Source organism: Coregonus lavaretus (assembly GCF_964263955.1).
Source record: "Coregonus lavaretus genome assembly, chromosome: 5".
NCBI lineage: Eukaryota > Metazoa > Chordata > Actinopteri > Salmoniformes > Salmonidae > Coregonus > Coregonus lavaretus.
Window position 1 is genome coordinate 26,446,324 of NC_139992.1, and position 20,800 is coordinate 26,467,123.

General features: G+C 42.5%; 1 protein-coding gene across 1 annotated transcript; it reads left to right on the top strand.

Annotated features, from left to right (window-relative positions):
• The first annotated feature begins 3,728 nt into the window (after positions 1–3,728).
• On the top strand, positions 3,729–20,725 carry LOC311129210 (Golgi pH regulator-like). Its single transcript, XM_084161514.1, has 10 exons — positions 3,729–3,962; positions 4,077–4,136; positions 5,473–5,576; positions 5,700–5,806; positions 5,954–6,055; positions 13,158–13,278; positions 13,493–13,573; positions 15,380–15,437; positions 18,806–18,871; positions 19,056–20,725. The coding sequence occupies exons 1-10, from the start codon at positions 3,933–3,935 to the stop codon at positions 19,260–19,262; spliced, it is 936 nt and encodes a 311-aa protein (XP_084017640.1). The 5' UTR covers positions 3,729–3,932; the 3' UTR covers positions 19,263–20,725.
• Positions 20,726–20,800: the final 75 nt, after the last annotated feature.

Here is a 20,800-nt window from a genome sequence, read left to right on the forward strand (position 1 = left end):
CAGTATACATCACTTAAAATAACATTGCAAATTGAAATACAATTTTGTCCCAAAAAAAGATTGTCAAAATAGTTTACCTGTGCTGGATCTTTGCCTCTTTCTCCATTGAAATGCAACCACAGCCAGCACACTACTAAGAAACACTGCTGAGCATCTACCCGCTGTCCTGATAATCCACAGTGTTACCCCTGTATCTCCCCCAACTGACACATCTGGGATGCTAGATGAAGTGTTGGTTGTAGTCACGTTCTGTGAACCTTAAAATCAAATAATAAATATTCTGCCCGCTAAAAAAGCTGTACACTAAAATATGCTGGGTTAAAAACAACCCAATTTGGATTATTTGGTAAATATTAGATAGAACACACGCTGGCCAATTTTGACCCAGACAGTTAGGTTGTTGGGATTACTCAAGCATGGGTTAATTTAACTATCAATTGGGTATTTTTTACAATCATGGTGGGTTGACCTAGCGGCTGGCTCTTTTTGAATGTAATCCTAGCAGAACTCATCTAGATAAAGTGAACATCTGTGCTCGCATTTCATCATTAAGACCTTTTGGAAATAATGTCTGGAGGGTGAAAATCCAGAGTATTATTTATATCACCTCCCCTGTCTGATATCTTGACTTTCTCTATGTCACATAATCTAAAAAGGTAGAAATGTCATGTTTTTGGTAATTAAAATGTACTGCGACTGGATAATCCCTGTCGTTTCCCCTGATTTAAATTTTATGTACACTAATTCTCTGTTTGAGAGAACGAGAGGTTTTACCTACTGTACATAACACAGCCCACATGGACATTTAATCATGTAGATAACATGGGTGGTGGAGCACGTAATGTCATTTATTTGGAACTGTTTCCCTGTATGTGGATGGCAGAAATATTCACACTTCATCATATTGTTGCACAACCTCTGCATTTAAAGCTACCATTCGGAAGAGGGCGTAAAAGAGCCTGGCTCATTTTCTTTTGTGGCTGGCAGTTGTCATGGACCAATTTGTCGCGTAAATTGCGACCTCTCCTATATACAATAAGTGGTGGGTTCTTAAATTCAGCTGGCAAAGTTGGGTGCAATGATAAAACATGCCAGTGTTTCTTGACAGAATCTCCCACTTTGCGCTAGTTCAAAGTATGTGTGGTGGTGAACCTTACAGTGTTCTTTAGCTCCAGTTTACATCCTGAAAATTCAAATCTCCCTTTTTTTCCTCCTGCATTTCACACATTCTTCTATAATATTAAGATTATTTATTACATTTTCTAATAAGGTATACCACCTTGTTGCATCCCAACAATGAGATTTACATAGGCTTTTAGGGGAACTCATACACTACGGTAAGCCTCATTGTAGCTAAAAAAATGATAATGTTTGATAAATATACAACAGAACAGATGAACAGCAATGACATGCCCCTACTAAACTACACCTCCAGTCTTCTTATCTGACCCACTGGGTCATATTTCAATAACCCAGCACTAATAACCCAGCACCCAGTATCAATAGCCAAACAGTTTTTAAAGAAAACAACCAAACTAAGTGCCTGCAACCCAGCAGTTGGATCAACCAAACAACCCAGTATTTTTTTGAGTATACCTAAAACTTACAATTTTTACCCTAAACTGACAATAAAGCTTTTGAACTTGAGCACTTTGTAAATGATTTAAGGGGCAGACAGCATCCAGATCATACTGAAGGGGAAATTAGGGAAATTAGGACTCAGATTCTGTCTGTTCCTACAAATGACTTGGAGCTGAAAATAGCCTGAGAAAATAAAAAAAATAAACTGCTTTTACCTGAGATGACACTGACAGGTGGGTGTGATTCCCTCTCCCCCAGCCTCAGCACATTCAGAGTAACAGTGTATGTCTGGATGGTTCTGCCTGTGGAAACCACACTGCAGGTGTAATTCCCTGAATCTCCCTGACTGAGACCCTGGATACTCAGAGATCCATTATTCTGGATCTTCGTCCGGTTGTTAAAGATGGTTGTCTTGTGGTCACCATCTTCGTTTAATTGTACTTTAGCCAGCAGCTTATTTTTTCCGGGTTGGCTGTATCTCCATTCAACCTGACTTTGCGGTTCAATCTGCTCACTAGGTAAGGTCAAAATGATGGACTGACCCTCAATGGCCGTCCTTGTCTCAGCCACACCCAACACCTCTGTGATCTCTGTAGGGAGGAAGGAGGAGATGTTTATATTAGTGGAAATTGAAAGTAAATAGGTCATCGTAAGACAATCAATCCATTTTTCTTACCTATGGAGAGGAGCTGGAGAGTGAGGAAGGCTATGGTATGATGGGGCTTCATTTGTCCCTGAAGCTGGTCCGATGAAGTCTGTGTCAGCTAGGTAGGACTGTTTCCTCTCTCAATCATACTGTTTTACGATGCACTATAGCCTTGTATCTCTCTCTCTCCCTCTTCTCTCTCACCTCAGTGCTACCATGGGTTTTTCTCTTTTACATAAAACCATACGCTTAACCACACGCTTAACCACAAGATGGTTGCTCTATTGTCATGGATACAGTGAGCACACACAGTCTCCCATTGCAGAGCCTCTATGGCAGAAATAGCAGAAGTGTACTTGAGCCTCCACTTCCTGTGTACAAGGGGTGAGGATGTGGTTACTGAAGTTAGGACCCTACACAGTATAGGGCTGATGACCATTGTCAGTGTGGTGAGCGTGAGCCAGAATTCAAGGGTTTTTCTTTTCTACATTGTAGAATAATAGTGAAGACATCAAAACTATGGAATAACACATATGGAATCATGTAGTAACCCAAAAAGTGTTAAGCAAATCAAAATATATTATATATTTGAGATTCTTCAAATAGCCACCCTTTGCCTTGATGACAGCTTTGCACACTCTTGGCATTCTCTCAACCAGCTTCATGAGGAATGCTTTTCCAACAGTCTTGAAGGAGTTCCCACATATCAATGGGTGTGTTTGAGCAGTAAGCCTAACGAAACCGACTGTAGATGAAAGTCGGCGAGTAAAGTCGGGGGAGGTGCATCTGCCGAAAGTCGGACACTGTAGTGGTTTTCCAACAGCAAGGCTCAGATCAACATGTCAGTGTCAACATAGCTGCTATTGTTTAGAAAGGTTTTTCTGTATAACATGTACAATTAAATTTCACTTTCAATTGTAACCCCTGCTGCTTTAGAATCAAGGCAAAGTTGGTTTCTGTTTCAGTCACGTCTTTAGCCACGTTTGCGTGGGTCGAACAAAAACACCCTAATGATTGGTTGACAAATAGTGTCTCCCATAATGCAGGTGATGGCTGCATGGTGCAGTTGGCGACTTCATATAAAAACTGCATGACCTTTGATCACATGATTTTTGTCAAGTTCATGCAGTCGATATTTAGTCGCAAGTCTGAACATATTTATAACCATAATGCAACACACTTTGAAAGCCGTGACCAACGATGGTCACCGACTTGACAAAAGTGATCAGTTCGAACATGCCAAAATGTAATTTGCAATTTGGGTGAACTATCCCTTTAAATTTGATAAACCATCCAAAGCAGAGATCCCTATATAATGATGAAATGCTCATGTCTCCGCCCTAGCAATGGGAGTCGTTGTCCCAACATAAACCCATAGAAACACATCGGGCTTATTTTGGACAGATTTTGGCGAGAGTGAAACCTCTCGCTTCGCCTCTTCCTCTCCGTCCAGAGGCATTTTGAACGTCTTATTATTGCGACGGAATGGGCTTTTCCCGCTGATTCTGATGACGTACACCACAGTCCAGCAAGTTGACAGGTCAACTACGCGTTTACTCAATGCAAATAACAACAAAATAACCACGTTTTCACGTGTTAGTTGATATTTGTATTTGTGTTAGACATGAACTGAATGTAGAATATTTGAACTGGAAGTATTCTATAGATGTTAGGCCGTGGTTTCCCGATCAAAATGTAGTTTCTTATGGATTCAGTGATCATGTTCACTTTACAGGTACAGTAAGAACTAACGTTTGTTAGATCTTGTTGCTTAGCCAGCTAGGATGTTTGAACATACACTGTCTGGTGCAAGTTATCTAACGGGAAAATCTTCCAACTCTCTTCCCAGGTGCTGTTCTTTGGCTTTGGGTGGCTGTTCTTCGTGCGGCAGCTGTTCAAAGACTATGAGGTATGTTATATTAGTTACTAACTACACAAATACTGCTACAGTGCCTTCAGAAAGTATTCATACCCCTTGAATTATTCCACATTTTATTGCGTTACAGCCTGAATTGAAAATTATACACACAATACCCCATAATGACAAAGTTGTGAAGATGTTTTTAGACATTTTAGCAAATGTATTGAAAATGAAATACATACTTCTCATTTACATAAGAATTCACATCCCTGAGTCAATAAATTGTAGAAGCACCTTTGGCAGCGATTACAGCTGTGAGTCTTTCTGGGTAAGTCTCTAAGAGCTTTCCAAACCTGGATTGTGCAATATTTGCCCATTATTCTTTTCAAAATTCTTCAAGCTCTGGCAAATTGGTTGTTGATCATTGCTAGACAACCATTTTCAGGTCTTGCCATAGATTTTCAAGTAGATTCAAGTCAAAACTGTAACTTGGCTACTCAGGAACATTCACTGTCTTCAGGTTAAGTAACTCCAGTGTAGATTTGGCTTTGTGTTTTAGGTTATTGTCCTTCTGAAAGTTGAATTCATCTCTCAGTGTCTGGTGGAAGCAGACAGAACCAGGTTTTCCTCTAGGATTTTGCCTGTGCTTAGCTCCATTCCATTTCTTTTTTATCCTGAAAAACTACCCAGTCCTTAATGATTACAAGCAAACATAACACTTTGTTTTCAGGACAAAAGGGATATTCAATGTCTGCTGTTTTTTTTTAACCCATCAACCAATAGGTGCCCTTCTTTGCGAGGCATTGGAAAACTTCCTGGTCTTTGTTTGAAATTCACTGCTCGACTGAGGGACCTTACAGATAATTGTATGTGTGGGGTACAGAGATGAGGTAGTCATTCAAAAAACACTAAATTATTATTGCAAAAAAATTATGAGTCCATGCAACTTATTATATGACTTGTTAAGAAACTTTTTACTCCTGGACTTATTTAGGCTTGCACTAACAAAGGGGTTGAATACTTATTGATGAAATACTTTTCATTTTAAATTAATTTGTAAAAAACTTCAATAAACATAATTCCACTTTGACATTATGGGGTATTGTGTGTAGGCCAGTGACAAAATTATTTATTTTTTAATTCAGGCTGTAACACAAGAAAATGTGGAAAATGACATTTAGCTAGTCTACTTGCCTTGCCTTTATTTCTGTAGCTAGATAGCTTGGTGTCATTCTGTTCCTGGACCTGCCTATAGGACCAGTTGTGAGAACCAGCATGAAACAGAAACCTACTGATACATCAGCATGGGTGCTTAGACAGTAGTGATCTTTTATGACTGCACCTACAGCGTAATCTAACCCTATGGTCATGTTCCGGTCAACAGGTACGGCAGTATGTGGTCCAGGTGGTATTCTCCATCACCTTTGCCTTCTCCTGCACCATGTTTGAGCTTATCATCTTTGAGATACTGGGTGCCCTAGAAACTAGGTAAGTACAATGGTTTAATTCAATCTTTACGTTACCACGTTTATTCAGTATGATACTTTGCTCTCCGTCAACCAGCTAACATAGCTGATGTGTCATATACGTTCTTGTATCTGTGTCCCTCAGTTCCAGGTATTTCCACTGGAAGTTCAACCTGTATGTGATTCTACTGGTTCTAATTTTCGTGGTGCCATTTTATATCGGCTACTTTGTCGTCAGCAACATCCGCCTGTGTGAGTGACATTTTGTTCATATTAGTCCAGCTGTAGCATAAATTAATTGATCCTTGCATGTTTGATGCTACGGTGTATGATAGGTGCTCTCTTGCTGGGGATTCTCACATGCAGTCTCTGAAGTGTATATTGTGTGTTTGTGTTCAGTGCAGAGACAGAAGTTGCTCTTTGCCTGTGTCGTCTGGTTTACCTTCATGTATTTCTTCTGGAAGTTGGGGGACCCTTTCCCCATTCTCAGTCCCAAACACGGTGAGTGCCTACACTCCCCCCTCTCCCTATTCTCACTCTCTCACTGCTGTGCAGGGCTCGACATTAACGCTTGCCCAGGACAAGTAAAAAAAATAGTCGGACAAGAAGAATATAGATTAAAAATGTCAGAATGGACAAGCTAGCTAATAAATGTACTGAGTCAGAGCAAACGTAACTAGCTATACAGCAGGGATCATCAACTAAATTATTGACTGGATGGTCGGGGGGCCAGACTGCAAGAAGCCTAAACAGATATAATATTTGACTAAATCAATCATTTCAAACCTTGATTACTTTTGGGAACACTGTCCTGCGTAGGGTGCCGTCTTTCGGATGAGACTTTAAAACGGGTGTCTCTGTGGTCATTCAAAATCCCATGGCGCATATTGTAAGAGTAGGGTTGTTCACCCCGGTGTCATGGCTAAATTCCCAACCTAGCCACATTCCATCATGGCCACCTAATCATCCCCCTCATTCCTAATTGGCATATGTCACTCCTCACCTCTCCACCTGATAGCTACTGTGTGGTGAAAACTCTGGTGCAAAAATGGTCACTCTGCGTCACTAAGGTGGATGCTACACTTTGTTGGTGGATGAGGTGAGTTTCCCCCAACTATGTAAAGCGCTTTGAGTACCTCAGTTGTTAGAAAAGTGCTATATAAATCCAATCAATTATTATTATTTGTATACGATCACATCTCTCTATTATGCTTGGGAATACTTGGGAACAGATTTCCAAAATGTAAATCATGGATGGGGGTCAGCATCTCCAATGTCAATATCATGTTCTATTAAGTTTGTACGTGTAGGTGTATCAGAAAACAACCCTGGAAATCTCAGAATCAAACCAACCATCTCTTTCCGCCCATCAACAGGTAGATGAGTAAGAAGGCTATCTAAAATCTCCAGTGTCTCTGAATTGTTCAATCTACCCTGCAGTATGCAATCGTCGGGTCCAGAAACATCTTCCTGCTCCTGCACAGACCTAGCATGACCAGAACCCAGGGAATAAACAGTATCAGCCAAAATAACTGCCTTACTGTCCTCTGTAGACCCCCCCTGTTCAGTCTCAGAGGAACGTGCATAATAGGGTTTTAACAAATTGACATGGCACAGTTGGTGTGCTTTCCTCCGTTCTGGAGTGGCAACTAGAAAATTTTGCTCAGTGTACTGGCGCACCACTGTATATGGACCTTGAAACTTGGCTTGAAAAGGAGAACCAACAATTGGCAGCAGAGCCAGAACCTGATCACCTGGACTAAAGTGACGAGGCTCAGCTCGGCGATCATATATGCTCTTCATCCTGTCCTGTGAAGATGATAGCTTCTCTAAAGTCATTTCACCAGCGGCATACAAGCGTCGCCGAAAATCACACACATATGATAACAGGGACTTAGGAGGCTTGGGAGACTTCCAGTCATCCTGGAGAACAGATAAAAGCCCACGCACCCTATGTCCAAACACTAGGTCATTTGGACTCAAACCTGTGCTCTCCTGTGAAACCTCCCTAGCAGCTAACAGTAACCAAGGCAACACCTCCTCCCAATCCTTATCCATCTCAGTACAATAAGCTCTCAACAAAGACTTAAGTGTTTGATGGAAACGTTCCAGTGCTCCTTGACTTTGGGCATGATAGGCGCTAGACAAGTTATGTTTAATATGGAGTTGTTGGAGAAACTGACCAAAGAGATTAGAGGTGAAATTAGATCCTTGATCACTTTGAATGACCTTAGGGATTCCAAACAGTGAGAGAAACTGAGTCAAAGCTTTTAACACAGACTTAGTCGTGATAGACCGGAGAGGATAGGCAGCAGGAAACCTAGTGGTCTGACACATCACAGTCAACAAATAATTACTACCCTTTCTAGAACGAGGCAGAGGACCAACACAGTCAATAATCAGATACTCAAAAGGTTTACTGAGTACAGGAATAGGGAACAGTGGTACCGGCTTAATAGCTTGATTAGGTTTACCAGTTAATTGACAGGTGTGACAAGTTTTGATGAAGTCAGAAACATCCCTCTTTAGTCTTGGCCAACAGAAATGTCGTAATATGCGATTGTAGGTTTTTCTCACACCCATATGCCCAGCAACGTCGTTGTGAGAAGTTGTCAGCACCAACTCACGAAGCTTAACTGGTACCACAACCTGACTAATCGCCTCCCCTAGAAAACAACTACCATGAGACATCCACTTTCTCATCAGGACCTCCTCTTGGAGAAAATAGCCCTGTGCGACATCTCCCAACTGTTCCACAGGCACAATTTGGTCCCGCAACTCTTCTAATGTAGGGTCAGTCCGTTGCGCCTCGATTAAATCGGAGCGGGATACAGATAACGGGATAACAGGGAAAACAGTAACAGACTTCTTTGTGGTATTCTCGTTAGCCAGTTCCGTGACCAAGACGTCATGGATCATAGAACGCGTCACTGCACACGCAGAGAACACCTCTGGGAAATTCTGCGCACTCTCATCAGGAATCCCTACAATTGAAGGCTTAGTGGAAACCACTAAAGATGGAAACACGATAGGCCACACACGCTCCCCAGCCAAGTTATTTCCAAGGATCACGTCAATACCCTCAATAGGCAATGAAGGACGCACCCCCACAACAACCTCACCTTTCACCAGTCCACAATCCAACATCAGTTTATGCAATGGAACTGACGGAGTGTTCAAACCTATTCCCCTAATTAGAACACTATTCCCCGAATCAGTCTCCGCAGAGAAGGGTAACACCGATTCCAACACAAATGATTCAGAGGCACCTGTGTCTCTTAGGATCTTTACTGGCACTAGGTTCTTACTTCCTAACAGACACAAAACCCTCCGTAACGAAAGGTAAATAGTCGGGATCAATATAGCCTTTCACATGGCTCTGGGCATGAGACAATGCGTCAGGAGTGAACTGATGTGGAACAGGCGCTGCTAACGCTGTAGGACTCGATTTACCATAAGCACCTGTACTGAATTTACCCCTAGACCTAAGAATCGGACATTCATTTTTCCAATGACCTAATTCTTGACAGTAGTGACACACTTGACCAAAGTCAGTTTTACCACGGGTATCAGGCTCAACCCTAGTTGAATGAAACTCTGCCCGGGAACCGAAGTATCTCGGCGAGCGAGGCCCAAATCTCTGCGAACGCCCCCACTCACTCCGAATACGGGGTTCTGCAAAAACATTTTTGTGAGTCAACACATATTCATCTGCCAAAACCGCAGCTTCAGCAACAGTCTTTATTTTTCGTTCGTTAATGTACGTCGCTATACGATCAGGGATTGTGTCCTTAAATTGTTCTAACATAATCAGATCACACAGCCCTTGGAAAGTCATAACTGCAGAGGCGGAACACCAGCGATTAAACTGTGAAGATAATATTCGCGCAAACTCAACATGAGTCTGCTGATCATCCCTTTTTAAAGTTCTAAATCGTTGGCGGTAAGCCTCAGGGACCAATTCGTAACTCTGTAACACAGCCATTTTAACCTTATCATAACTAACACTGTCGGCTACACTAAGAGCTGAATATGCTTCTTGCGCTTTACTAGTCAGCACACACTGCAACATCAAAGTGCGATCAGAATCAGGCCAACTCCTAGCGTTAGCAACACGCTCAAACAACGAAAATAATGTCTCCGGGTCCTTTTCATTAAACTGGGGCAACAACCGTAAATTCCCAACAATATCAAATGTGTCTGGATTACGACCAAAAGAGGAACGACCCCTAGGTAACTCTGGATCACCTTCCCAGAGCAAACTCTCCCCTGAGAGCTTTCCTTCCCTAACCAACTCTAGTCGCTCTTGTTGCAGCTTGATTTTAGCACGCTCCATATCCTGTTTAAATTCCAATTCCCTTTCATATTTTACACGATCATGCTCCATTTTAGCTTGTTCATGCTCTAGCTGTAACAGAAGCAGTTCTTTCTGCTGTTCAAAAAGAAGACTACTATGACTAACCGATGGAGCGGTCATTGTAACATATCGGGGAGACGACGAGTCCTCAGCAGAGGCTGCCCCAGTGGTAACTTCAAGAATACCACTCTCCATCAAATTGGCCTTCAATATTAACCTAATAGAATTTTTTTGACGTTTATCACTAATTTCAACCTTGTAGTGTTCAGCAACCTTCAACAGCTGTTCTTTAGTACATAATTCTAACAGTTCTTCTGATGGAAAGCGAATGAACTCGTCTACATTAGACGCCATAATCAGGAAAACATTTTTTTATATATATATATATCATAATAATCTTGCTCAACCCCTCTGCTGAGCACACCAGACACAAGAGAAATGACAATCACACCGAGCACCACAGAAGAGAGATGGGATATGGAGCTTCCCCAAAACCTACAATAACTCAACCCTAGTCTTCGTGCAGATTCGCGGTGGGTAATTACGCACTGTAGCCCGCTGGCAAGGAATTAAACCCCCCAGCACGCTGGTAGATTCCCCCAAGCCACGGATGTGCCCCCGAGACAACTGCTCAGTCCACAGACACCACACAAAAAGAACAAACATTTAACCATGCCCAACGTATCCCACAACAAAACACGTCACTAAGCCTATCAGGGGAAAAAGCTATAGCTCCGGGTAGCAAATGTCACTACCCTACCCAATCTCCCACTGAGGTACACAGCCGATTGTACTCACCTCCGACCGATGTCCCAACAGCGAGTAGAGCAAGAGTTTCCAGGCTGGGCAGGGCCTGGAAACTAACCAATGTACTCTCTCCAACGCAGTACACAACCCAAAGGCAACCAATACTGGGCCTATCAAACTCAAACAAACTAACAAAATTTACAAAGAAAGACCCTACAGAATTGGACATTAACTCCACGTTCTCCCAAACACAACCAGTTCAAGATCCCGGACGAACCCCCACTTGTCACGAACCGGCTCAAGTTCGTAACAAAAGGGAGACACGTGGAGACAAGGAATACTCAGAGTATATATTTATTAACTAAAGTAAACTAAATCAAATAACAATGGTGTGTGTAATCAGTCATCAGTAGTGTAAGTGAGTGTTTGCATGCATAAATGTAATATGGAAAGGTGTTGAGAGGTGCCAAAGCAACAACCAAAAAACCACAAAAATACCACAACCAAAGTCAAAGTATCTGCCTGGAGAGAGTCTTTCTCAATGAATGTGGAAGAGGTCCATGTATGTTGGGACACACCCGGCCCAGGTGTTTCCCATGTAGCTGACGACCCTCCCAACCCCCGCCCACCGGCATCCTAATAAGGAAACAAGAGCAAAGAGAGAATACGGCAGACAGAGTTGGAGGGTCGTCACACTTGGAGCTGATTCCCTGGTGTTTTTACAGTCTTTTATGTCCAACAGAAAACCTGGGGGGCCAAATAAAACCAGCCGCCAGTTGGAGAACCCTGCTATACAGCCTGATAATACCAGTGATGGTGTAGACTTAAATCAGCATGTTGTTTGTGCAACAGTATCTTCTAAATCAAAGAGGAATACACAAAGCATGAATATGTTAGCTACATGAAGTAGCTAAGACAAAACATTCAATGTAGCCAAAGATTATAGGGTCCCCTAAGAAACACTTATTAACACTGTGTTCCTACCCTGTCACAATAACTCCTGGCATTTTCATTCGTTGTCATGTCAAACAACACTGTATTCAAAGTGCCCACTATTATATTCTAACTATAGAATTAGAATAATCATTCAATTTCCATGATTCCAACAGTTCACCCAAGTGTTTTGCTCTAAATCGCTAGTCAAATCACAATTGCAACATTTGATTAAAAATAAGGCCTAGATTGTTTGCCCATATAGTGCAGCCCTACATTGCAGTGTGGAAATGACCTCAAATGAGTGCAGGAAATGCTTAAATGTATGAAAATGCTGAAAATGATTTCTTGGTTGAAGTTGAATTTAACAGTATCAAACAATCAGAAATCACTTAGAATGTATGTGTTGCCACCCCAGGGTCACGCACCACTCATAAAGCAAATGTATAACTTTTTATTTATTTGGCTATTAGCATGAATTAATGTCTAACTATTAGTGTGTATTAATGTCATTGTCATGTCCGATGTCCTAAAATAACTTTTCACCGGCACTCGTGTATAACCGCAAATGGCCGACACGCAGTTGATACACGTGCACAGTTGATGAAACCAATACTGCATACTCAGCTGCTCAATGGATTTTTTTTCTTTTCTTACAGTTGTGAAACTGTCTCTTAAGCGCTCAAAATTGGCTAGCATTCTCTTCTATTCAATACTGGCCATGTAATTCTGACGAAGTTACAAAAATAGAATAGCCTAATTGACAAGTAACTCCTATGCTGTCAAGATCTCCCCTGAACACTGAATATTTTAACCTACATCATACCTAGCTACCTCGCCCACCTTAGCCATTTGATCCCTGGTTCATTGAATGAGGGAATTATTTTATAAAGACATAAAGTATTTGGTTGTAATTTTAATGTTGCAGCTTGGCCAACCATCCTCCATGTGATTCCAGGAGAGCTACTGGGTGTGCAGGCTTTTGCTTCAGCTCTGCTCGAACACACCACATTGGAAAAAATCAGCTCCTCAACAGGACCTTGACAAGCTGACTGGTGTGTTGAGCAGGGTTGGATCAAAAGCCTTCACACCCAGTAGCTCTCCAGATGGAGGGTTGACGGACCACATGTGTTTTATAAAGTAGCCTATCAGTGCAGTATTTTACTTTGTGGGGGGTTAAGTGCCTTGTTCAAGGCCACAACGGCAAGAGATACTGTATAATACATGGGATCAGAGACCAGCAGCCTTCCATTGTCAATACCAGTGATAATAATTAATGTTATTTTGTGAAGTGGTTCTTTGCCTCATACAACACCTTTTTGGCCTATGGTGTTACAGACCTTTTTTGGGGGGGAGCAAGTGACTTGAGCTTTCAGACAAGTAAAGAATCAGTCCTACTTGTACAAAGGACAAGTGGCAAAAAAAGTTAATGTCAAGCCCTGCTGTGTGTAAGGCCCTATTCCAAATCAACCCCTACTCATACGCACCTCTAATAGATCTGAAGGGACTGGATTGTAACAGTGATTGAACATAATGTTACATTCTATGCCTATCTCTGTACATCAGGTATCCTGTCCATTGAGCAGCTGATCAGTCGAGTTGGGGTCATAGGGGTCACTCTGATGGCTCTACTATCTGGCTTTGGTGCTGTCAACTGCCCTTACACCTACATGTCCTACTTCCTACGGTTAGTGTACTAAGTCTGTATAGTCAAAAACACCATTAAACAACTACGTTACCTACAATCCCGTTCTCTAACTCCCCATAGACACCTACTACTCTACTCCTCACATACAGTACTCTACTCGTCACTCCTAAATGACATACCCTTTTATTCACCAGTAAACTTAGTACCCTCGCTACATGTATGCTTGTGTGATGCATTACATCTTTATCTACAGGAATGTGACAGAGAGTGATATTCTTGTCTTGGAGAGGAGACTTCTTCAGACCATGGACATGATCGTCAGCAAGAAGAAACGGTGAGATTAAGAGAGAAAGATAATTAATGATATAATTTTTTTATACAGTGGGGAAAAAAAGTATTTAGTCAGCCACCAATTGTGCAAGTTCTCCCACTTAAAAAGATGAGAGGCCTGTAATTTTCATCATAGGTACACGTCAACTATGACAGACAAAATAAGAAAAAAAAATCCAGAAAATCACATTGTAGGATTTTTAATGAATTTATTTGCAAATTATGGTAGAAAATAAGTATTTGGTCACCTACAAACAAGCAAGATTTCTGGCTCTCACAGACCTGTAACTTCTTCTTTAAGAGGCTCCTCTGTCCTCCACTCGTTACCTGTATTAATGGCACCTGTTTGAACTTGTTACCAGTATAAAAGACACCTGTCCACAACCTCAAACAGTCACACTCCAAACTCCACTATGGCCAAGACCAAAGAGCTGTCAAAGGACACCAGAAACAAAATTGTAGACCTGCACCAGGCTGGTAAGACTGAATCTGCAATAGGTAAGCAGCTTGGTTTGAAGAAATCAACTGTGGGAACAATTATTAGGAAATGGAAGACATACAAGACCACTGATAATCTCCCTCGATCTGGGGCTCCACGCAAGATCTCACCCCGTGGGGTCAAAATGATCACAAGAACGGTGAGCAAAAATCCCAGAACCACACAGGGGGACCTAGTGAATGACCTGCAGAGAGCTGGGACCAAAGTAACAAAGCCTACCATCAGTAACACACTACGCCGCCAGGGACTCAAATCCTGCAGTGCCAGACGTGTCCCCCTGCTTAAGCCAGTACATGTCCAGGCCCGTCTGAAGTTTGCTAGAGTGCATTTGGATGATCCAGAAGAGGATTGGGAGAATGTCATATGGTCAGATGAAACCAAAATAGAACTTTTTGGTAAAAACTCAACTTGTCGTGTTTGGAGGACAAAGAATGCTGAGTTGCATCCAAAGGACACCATACCTACTGTGAAGCATGGGGGTGGAAACATCATGCTTTGGGGCTGTTTTTCTGCAAAGGGACCAGGACGACTGATCCGTGTAAAGGAAAGAATGAATGGGGCCATGTATCGTGAGATTTTGAGTGAAAACCTCCTTCCATCAGCAAGGGCATTGAAGATGAAACGTGGCTGGGTCTTTCAGCATGACAATGATCCCAAACACACCGCCCGGGCAACGAAGGAGTGGCTTCGTAAGAAGCATTTCAAGGTCCTGGAGTGGCCTAGCCAGTCTCCAGATCTCAACCCCATAGAAAATATTTGGAGGGAGTTGAAAGTCTGTGTTGCCCAACGACAGCCCCAAAACATCACTGCTCTAGAGGAGATCTGCATGGAGGAATGGGCCAAAATACCAGCAACAGTGTGTGAAAACCTTGTGAAGACTTACAGAAAACGTTTGACCTGTGTCATTGCCAACAAAGGGTATATAACAAAGTATTGAGAAACTTTTGTTATTGACCAAATACTTATTTTCCACCATAATTTGCAAATACATTCAATAAAAAATCCTACAATGTGATTTTCTGGATTTTTCTTTCTCATTTTGTCTGTCATAGTTGACGTGTACCTATGATGAAAATTACAGGCCTCTCTCATCTTTTTAAGTGGGAGAATTTGCACAATTGGTGGCTGACTAAATACTTTTATTCCCCACTGTAATTGTCAATAAAAGCCTTTGACACTTATGGAATGCTTGTAATTATACTTCAGTATACCATAGTAACATCTGACAAAAATATCTCATAACACTGAATCAGCGAACTTTGTGAAGACCAATACTTGTGTCATTCTGCCTTTGATACTGTGAACCATCAGATCCTCCTCTCCACCCTCTCCGAGCTGGGCATCTCCGGCGCGGCTCACTCTTGGATTGCGTCCTACCTGACCGGTCGCTCCTACCAAGTGGCGTGGCGAGAAGCTGTCTCCGCACCACGTGCTCTCACCACTGGTGTCCCCCAGGGCTCAGTTCTAGGCCCTCTCCTATTCTCGCTATACACCAAGTCACTTGGCTCTGTCATATCCTCACATGGCCTCTCCTATCATTGCTACGCTGACGACACACAACTAATCTTCTCCTTTCCCCCTTCTGATAACCAGGTGGCGAATCGCATCTCTGCATGTCTGGCAGACATATCAGTATGGATGACGGATCACCACCTCAAGCTGAACCTCGGCAAGACGGAGCTGCTCTTCCTCCCGGGGAAGGACTGCCCGTTCCATGATCTCGCCATCACGGTTGACAACTCCGTTGTGTCCTCTTCCCAGAGTGCGAAGAGCCTTGGCGTGACCCTGGACAACACCCTGTCGTTCTCCGCTAACATCAAGGCGGTGACCCGATCCTGTAGGTTCATGCTCTACAACATTCGGAGAGTACGACCCTGCCTTACACAGGAAGCGGCACAGGTCCTAATCCAGGCACTTGTCATCTCCCGTCTGGATTACTGCAACTCGCTGTTGGCCGGGCTCCCTGCCTGTGCCATTAAACCCCTACAACTCATCCAGAATGCCGCAGCCCGTCTGGTGTTCAACCTTCCCAAGTTCTCTCACGTCACCCCGCTCCTCCGCACACTCCACTGGCTTCCAGTTGAAGCTCGCATCTGCTACAAGACCATGGTGCTTGCCTACGGAGCTGTGAGGGGAACGGCACCTCCGTATCTTCAGGCTCTGATCAGTCCCTACACCCAAACGAGGGCACTGCGTTCATCCACCTCTGGCCTGCTGGCTCCCCTACCTCTGCGGAAGCATAGTTCCCGCTCAGCCCAGTCAAAACTGTTCGCTGCTCTGGCACCCCAATGGTGGAACAAGCTCCCTCACGACGCCAGGACAGCGGAGTCACTCACCACCTTCCGGCTGCAGCTCATTCAGAATGCAGCTGCTAGAATGTTAACCAGGACCAAGAGAACGGAGCACATCACTCTGGTTCTTAAATCTTTACATAGGCTTCCAGTCAGTTACAGAATTGATTTCAAAGTGGTGCTTTTAGTTTATAAATCTTTGAATGGTTTAGGACCTGAGTACATGTCTGATATGTTTGAAGAATATAAACAGAGCAGGGCTCTTAGATCCATGACCACAGGTCAGCTAGTAGAGCCCAGAGGCCAAACTAAACATGGAGAAGCTGCGTTTAGCACTTATGCTGTACACAACTGGAATAAACTACCAGAAGATCTTAGATGTGCCCCAAACTTATCCATTTTTAAATCCAGGTTAAAAACACTTCTCTTTTCACGTGCCTACGACTGAGCACTTAAACTTAACCACACTGTTTAGCCTTATAGCTTCCTATGTTTTTATCCCATTTTTAATTTATAATCTTTATGTTTTTTTGTATTGTTTTTTTATAGTTTTTTTATTATTATGATGTTTTCATTATTTTTGATAAACATCTTTGTAAAGCACATTGAATTGTTTCGATGTATGAATTGTGCTATACAGTGGGGGAAAAAAAAGTATTTACTCAGCCACCAATTGTGCAAGTTCTCCCAATTAAAAAGATGAGAGAGGCCTGTAATTTTCATCATAGGTACAAAAATCCAGAAAATCACATTGTATGATTTTTAAGTAATTAATTTGCATTTTATTGCATGACATAAGTATTTGATCACCTACCAACCAGTAAGAATTCCGGCTCTCACAGACCTGTTAGTTTTTCTTTAAGAAGCCCTCCTGTTCTCCACTCATTACCTGTATTAACTGCACCTGTTTGAACTTGTTACCTGTATAAAAGACACCTGTCCACACACTCAATCAAACAGACTCCAACCTCTCCACAATGGCCAAGACCAGAGAGCTGTGTAAGGACATCAGGGATAAAATTGTAGACCTGCACAAGGCTGGGATGGGCTACAGGACAATAGGCAAGCAGCTTGGTGAGAAGGCAACAACTGTTGGCGCAATTATTGGAAAATGGAAGAAGTTCAAGATGACGGTCAATCACCCTCGGTTTGGGACTCCATGCAAGATCTCACCTCATGGGGCATCAATGATCATGAGGAAGGTGAGGGATCAGCCCAGAACTACACGGCAGGACCTGGTCAATGACCTGAAGAGAGCTGGGACCACAGTCTCAAAGAAAACCATTAGTAACACACTACGCCGTCATGGATTAAAATCCTGCAGCGCACGCAAGGTCCCCCTGCTCAAGCCAGTGCATGTCCAGGCCCGTCTGAAGTTTGCCAATGACCATCTGGATGATCCAGAGGAGGAATGGGAGAAGGTCATGTGGTCTGATGAGACAAAAATAGAGCTTTTTGGTCTAAACTCCACTCGCCGTGTTTGGAGGAAGAAGAAGGATGAGTACAACCCCAAGAACACCATCCCAACCGTGAAGCATGCAGGTGGAAACATCATTCTTTGGGGATGCTTTTCTGCAAAGGGGACAGGACGACTGCACCGTATTGAGGGGAGGATGAATGGGGCCATGTATCACGAGATCTTGGCCAACAACCTCCTTCCCTCAGTAAGAGCATTGAAGATGGGTCGTGGCTGGGTCTTCCAGCATGACAACGACCCGAAACACACAGCCAGGGCAACTAAGGAGTGGCTCCGTAAGAAGCATCTCAAGGTCCTGGAGTGGCCTAGCCAGTCTCCAGACCTGAACCCAATAGAAAATCTTTGGAGGGAGCTGAAAGTCAGTATTGCCCAGCGACAGCCCCGAAACCTGAAGGATCTGGAGAAGGTCTGTATGGAGGAGTGGGCCAAAATCCCTGCTGCAGTGTGTGCAAACCTGGTCAAGACCTACAGGAAACGTATGAACTCTGTAATTGCAAACAAAGGTTTCTGTACCAAATATTAAGTTCTGCTTTTCTGATGTATCAAATACTTATGTCATGCAATAAAATGCTAATTTAAAAATCATACAATGTGATTTTCTGGATTTTTGTTTTAGATTCCGTCTCTCACAGTTGAAGTGTACCTATGATAAAAATTACAGACCTCTACATGCTTTGTAAGTAGGAAAACCTGCAAAATCGGCAGTGTATCAAATACTTGTTCTCCCCACTGTATATCTTCTAAGAGTTTAATTCGGGAGATGGTAACTCGTTAAACGACTTCTTCCGTGGTGCCCCAAATTCCTAATGAGTTAATTGTTACATGATTAATTTAATCGAGTGACAATTAAACATAGTTAGGTGATTCGATAAATAACAGTCATACATTAAAGTCACGTCACAACATCAGTCTACCTAGGCATGTTACAATGTACCCTAACACCGATCTTGAGTTTCTGTTTCTCTCTAGTTCTTCTATGCCATCTCCAGCAGCAAGTCCTCCAATGTTATAGTGCTGGTCCTAGCTCAGATCATGGTCAGTGTATATATATATCAGAGGGCATATATTTCAGTGTAAATGCTTTTTTTTTGTGATCAGTTGTGTATTCAATCTTTAGATAAGTTAGTGCGAAGACAACTGACATCCTGGGTGTCTCTCTTGTTTTTCTCAGTAGTGCGAAGACAACTGACATCCTGGGTGTCTCTCTTGTTTTTCTCAGGGGATGTACATTGTCTCGTCCGTTCTCCTCATGAGGATGAGCATGCCTCGGGAGTATCGCTCTATCGTGACCGAGGTGCTGGGCGAGCTGCAGTTCAACTTCTACCACCGATGGTTCGACGTCATCTTCCTCGTCAGTGCCCTCTCCAGCATCCTTTTCCTCTACCTCGCCCACAAACAGGCACCCGAGAAGCACGTGACCCCCTGACCCCACTTTGAACTTGACCCTTTACCTGGATGCTCAGGGGGTGTCCACAACTGAACTTTGAGTCTGTGGGATTTAGATGTTATTTTTTTATATATTTTTTCTCTGGTCCGTCTGTGTGGTGGAGAGAAGAAGAGGTTTGGCCTGTGTTTCCTGAATCAGGAAGGGTCGATGCGTCGCCATGTGGACCATTGGTGTCGGGGGGGAATCAATGGAGGGGAATTGGAGCCATGGAAGACTGGAAGGCTGGACTAATGTTGGGTTTGAACGTTGGGGGGTAATGACTAAAACAATGTAGCTAACGATAGGAATGTGCCATTGTGCTGTTGGCCCGTTGGACAGAGGTTCTGTCTAGCCTTAAATTAATCTGACCACAGGAGAACTACATAGTATACAGCACAGACCAGCTTCACTGCAACACTAGCTTTGTTGTATGAAGGGGTTGTAAAGACCATCAATACCTGAAGTTTACACTCTATTTTTGACAAACAGAATAATCAGAATTATAGAAGAAATGTGTCCCCCAATGTCCATGATGCTATTGGCTAGCATATTTCATGGTGCCCAGTCTGTACATGTCATGTACCTGGGGTTGTTTGTTGGTGAATGTGTGTGAATATCTACTGTAGTCTACTGTGCTTTCACACAGGTGGGAAGGCTTCAGAATAAACCAATTTATGTGGCTAATAATTTGTTAGTTATTAGTTACTAGGTTCCCTTTATTTTAAGTACTGCAATGCCACTATAAATATAACAGTTAAGCAGAAAATAACTGAATAATGACTTACAGACACAGATCTGGGACTGGATACTTTATCTTTGTGAGAGCAGTATTTGACATCTGAGCAGAAAGACACAATGGCTCTTTGGATACGCTAAAATAAAACAGATTTACTTAATAAATGACAATAATTTAAATGCTATCTAAAAGACAGCTTTATGATTAAGATGTAGCCTATGTCACTATATGGTTTTTGTTATAGTATTACACATTGAACTGGTATTACTAGTGTTCTCGGTCTACATTGAACTGGTATTACTAGTGTTCTCGGTCTATATTGAACTGGTATTACTAGTGTTCTCGGTCTATATTGAACTGGTATTACTAGTGTTCTCGGTCTACATTGAACTGGTATTACTAGTGTTCTCGGTCTATATTGAACTGGTATTACTAGTGTTCTCGGTCTATATTGAACTGGTATTACTAGTGTTCTCGGTCTATATTGAACTGGTATTACTAGTGTTCTCGGTCTATATTGAACTGGTATTACTAGTGTTCTCGGTCTATGTTGAACTGGTATTACTAGTGTTCTCGGTCTATATTAAACTGGTATTACTAGTGTTCTCTGTCTACATTGCAGGTGCTTGTAATAAGATCATATGAATCCATAAGCTTGTTTGGTATCAGTGGCATCTAACTGATCAATGCAATTATACATCAATAAACACATAGCTATTTATTACTATTTTAAACCGATTGCATTCATACCTTAAAACAGCCACTGTCATTTGAATGTATTTAGTTTGATCAGAATTTTTAT

Excerpts from the sequence above, each read along its gene's own strand:
- LOC311129210 (XM_084161514.1), top strand. The coding sequence starts at position 3,933 with ATGGATTCAGTGATCATGTTCACTTTACAG. Across the intron at positions 4,137-5,472 it reads AGCTGTTCAAAGACTATGAG|GTACGGCAGTATGTGGTCCA; the intron begins GTATGTTATATT and ends TCCGGTCAACAG. Across the intron at positions 6,056-13,157 it reads CATTCTCAGTCCCAAACACG|GTATCCTGTCCATTGAGCAG; the intron begins GTGAGTGCCTAC and ends TCTGTACATCAG.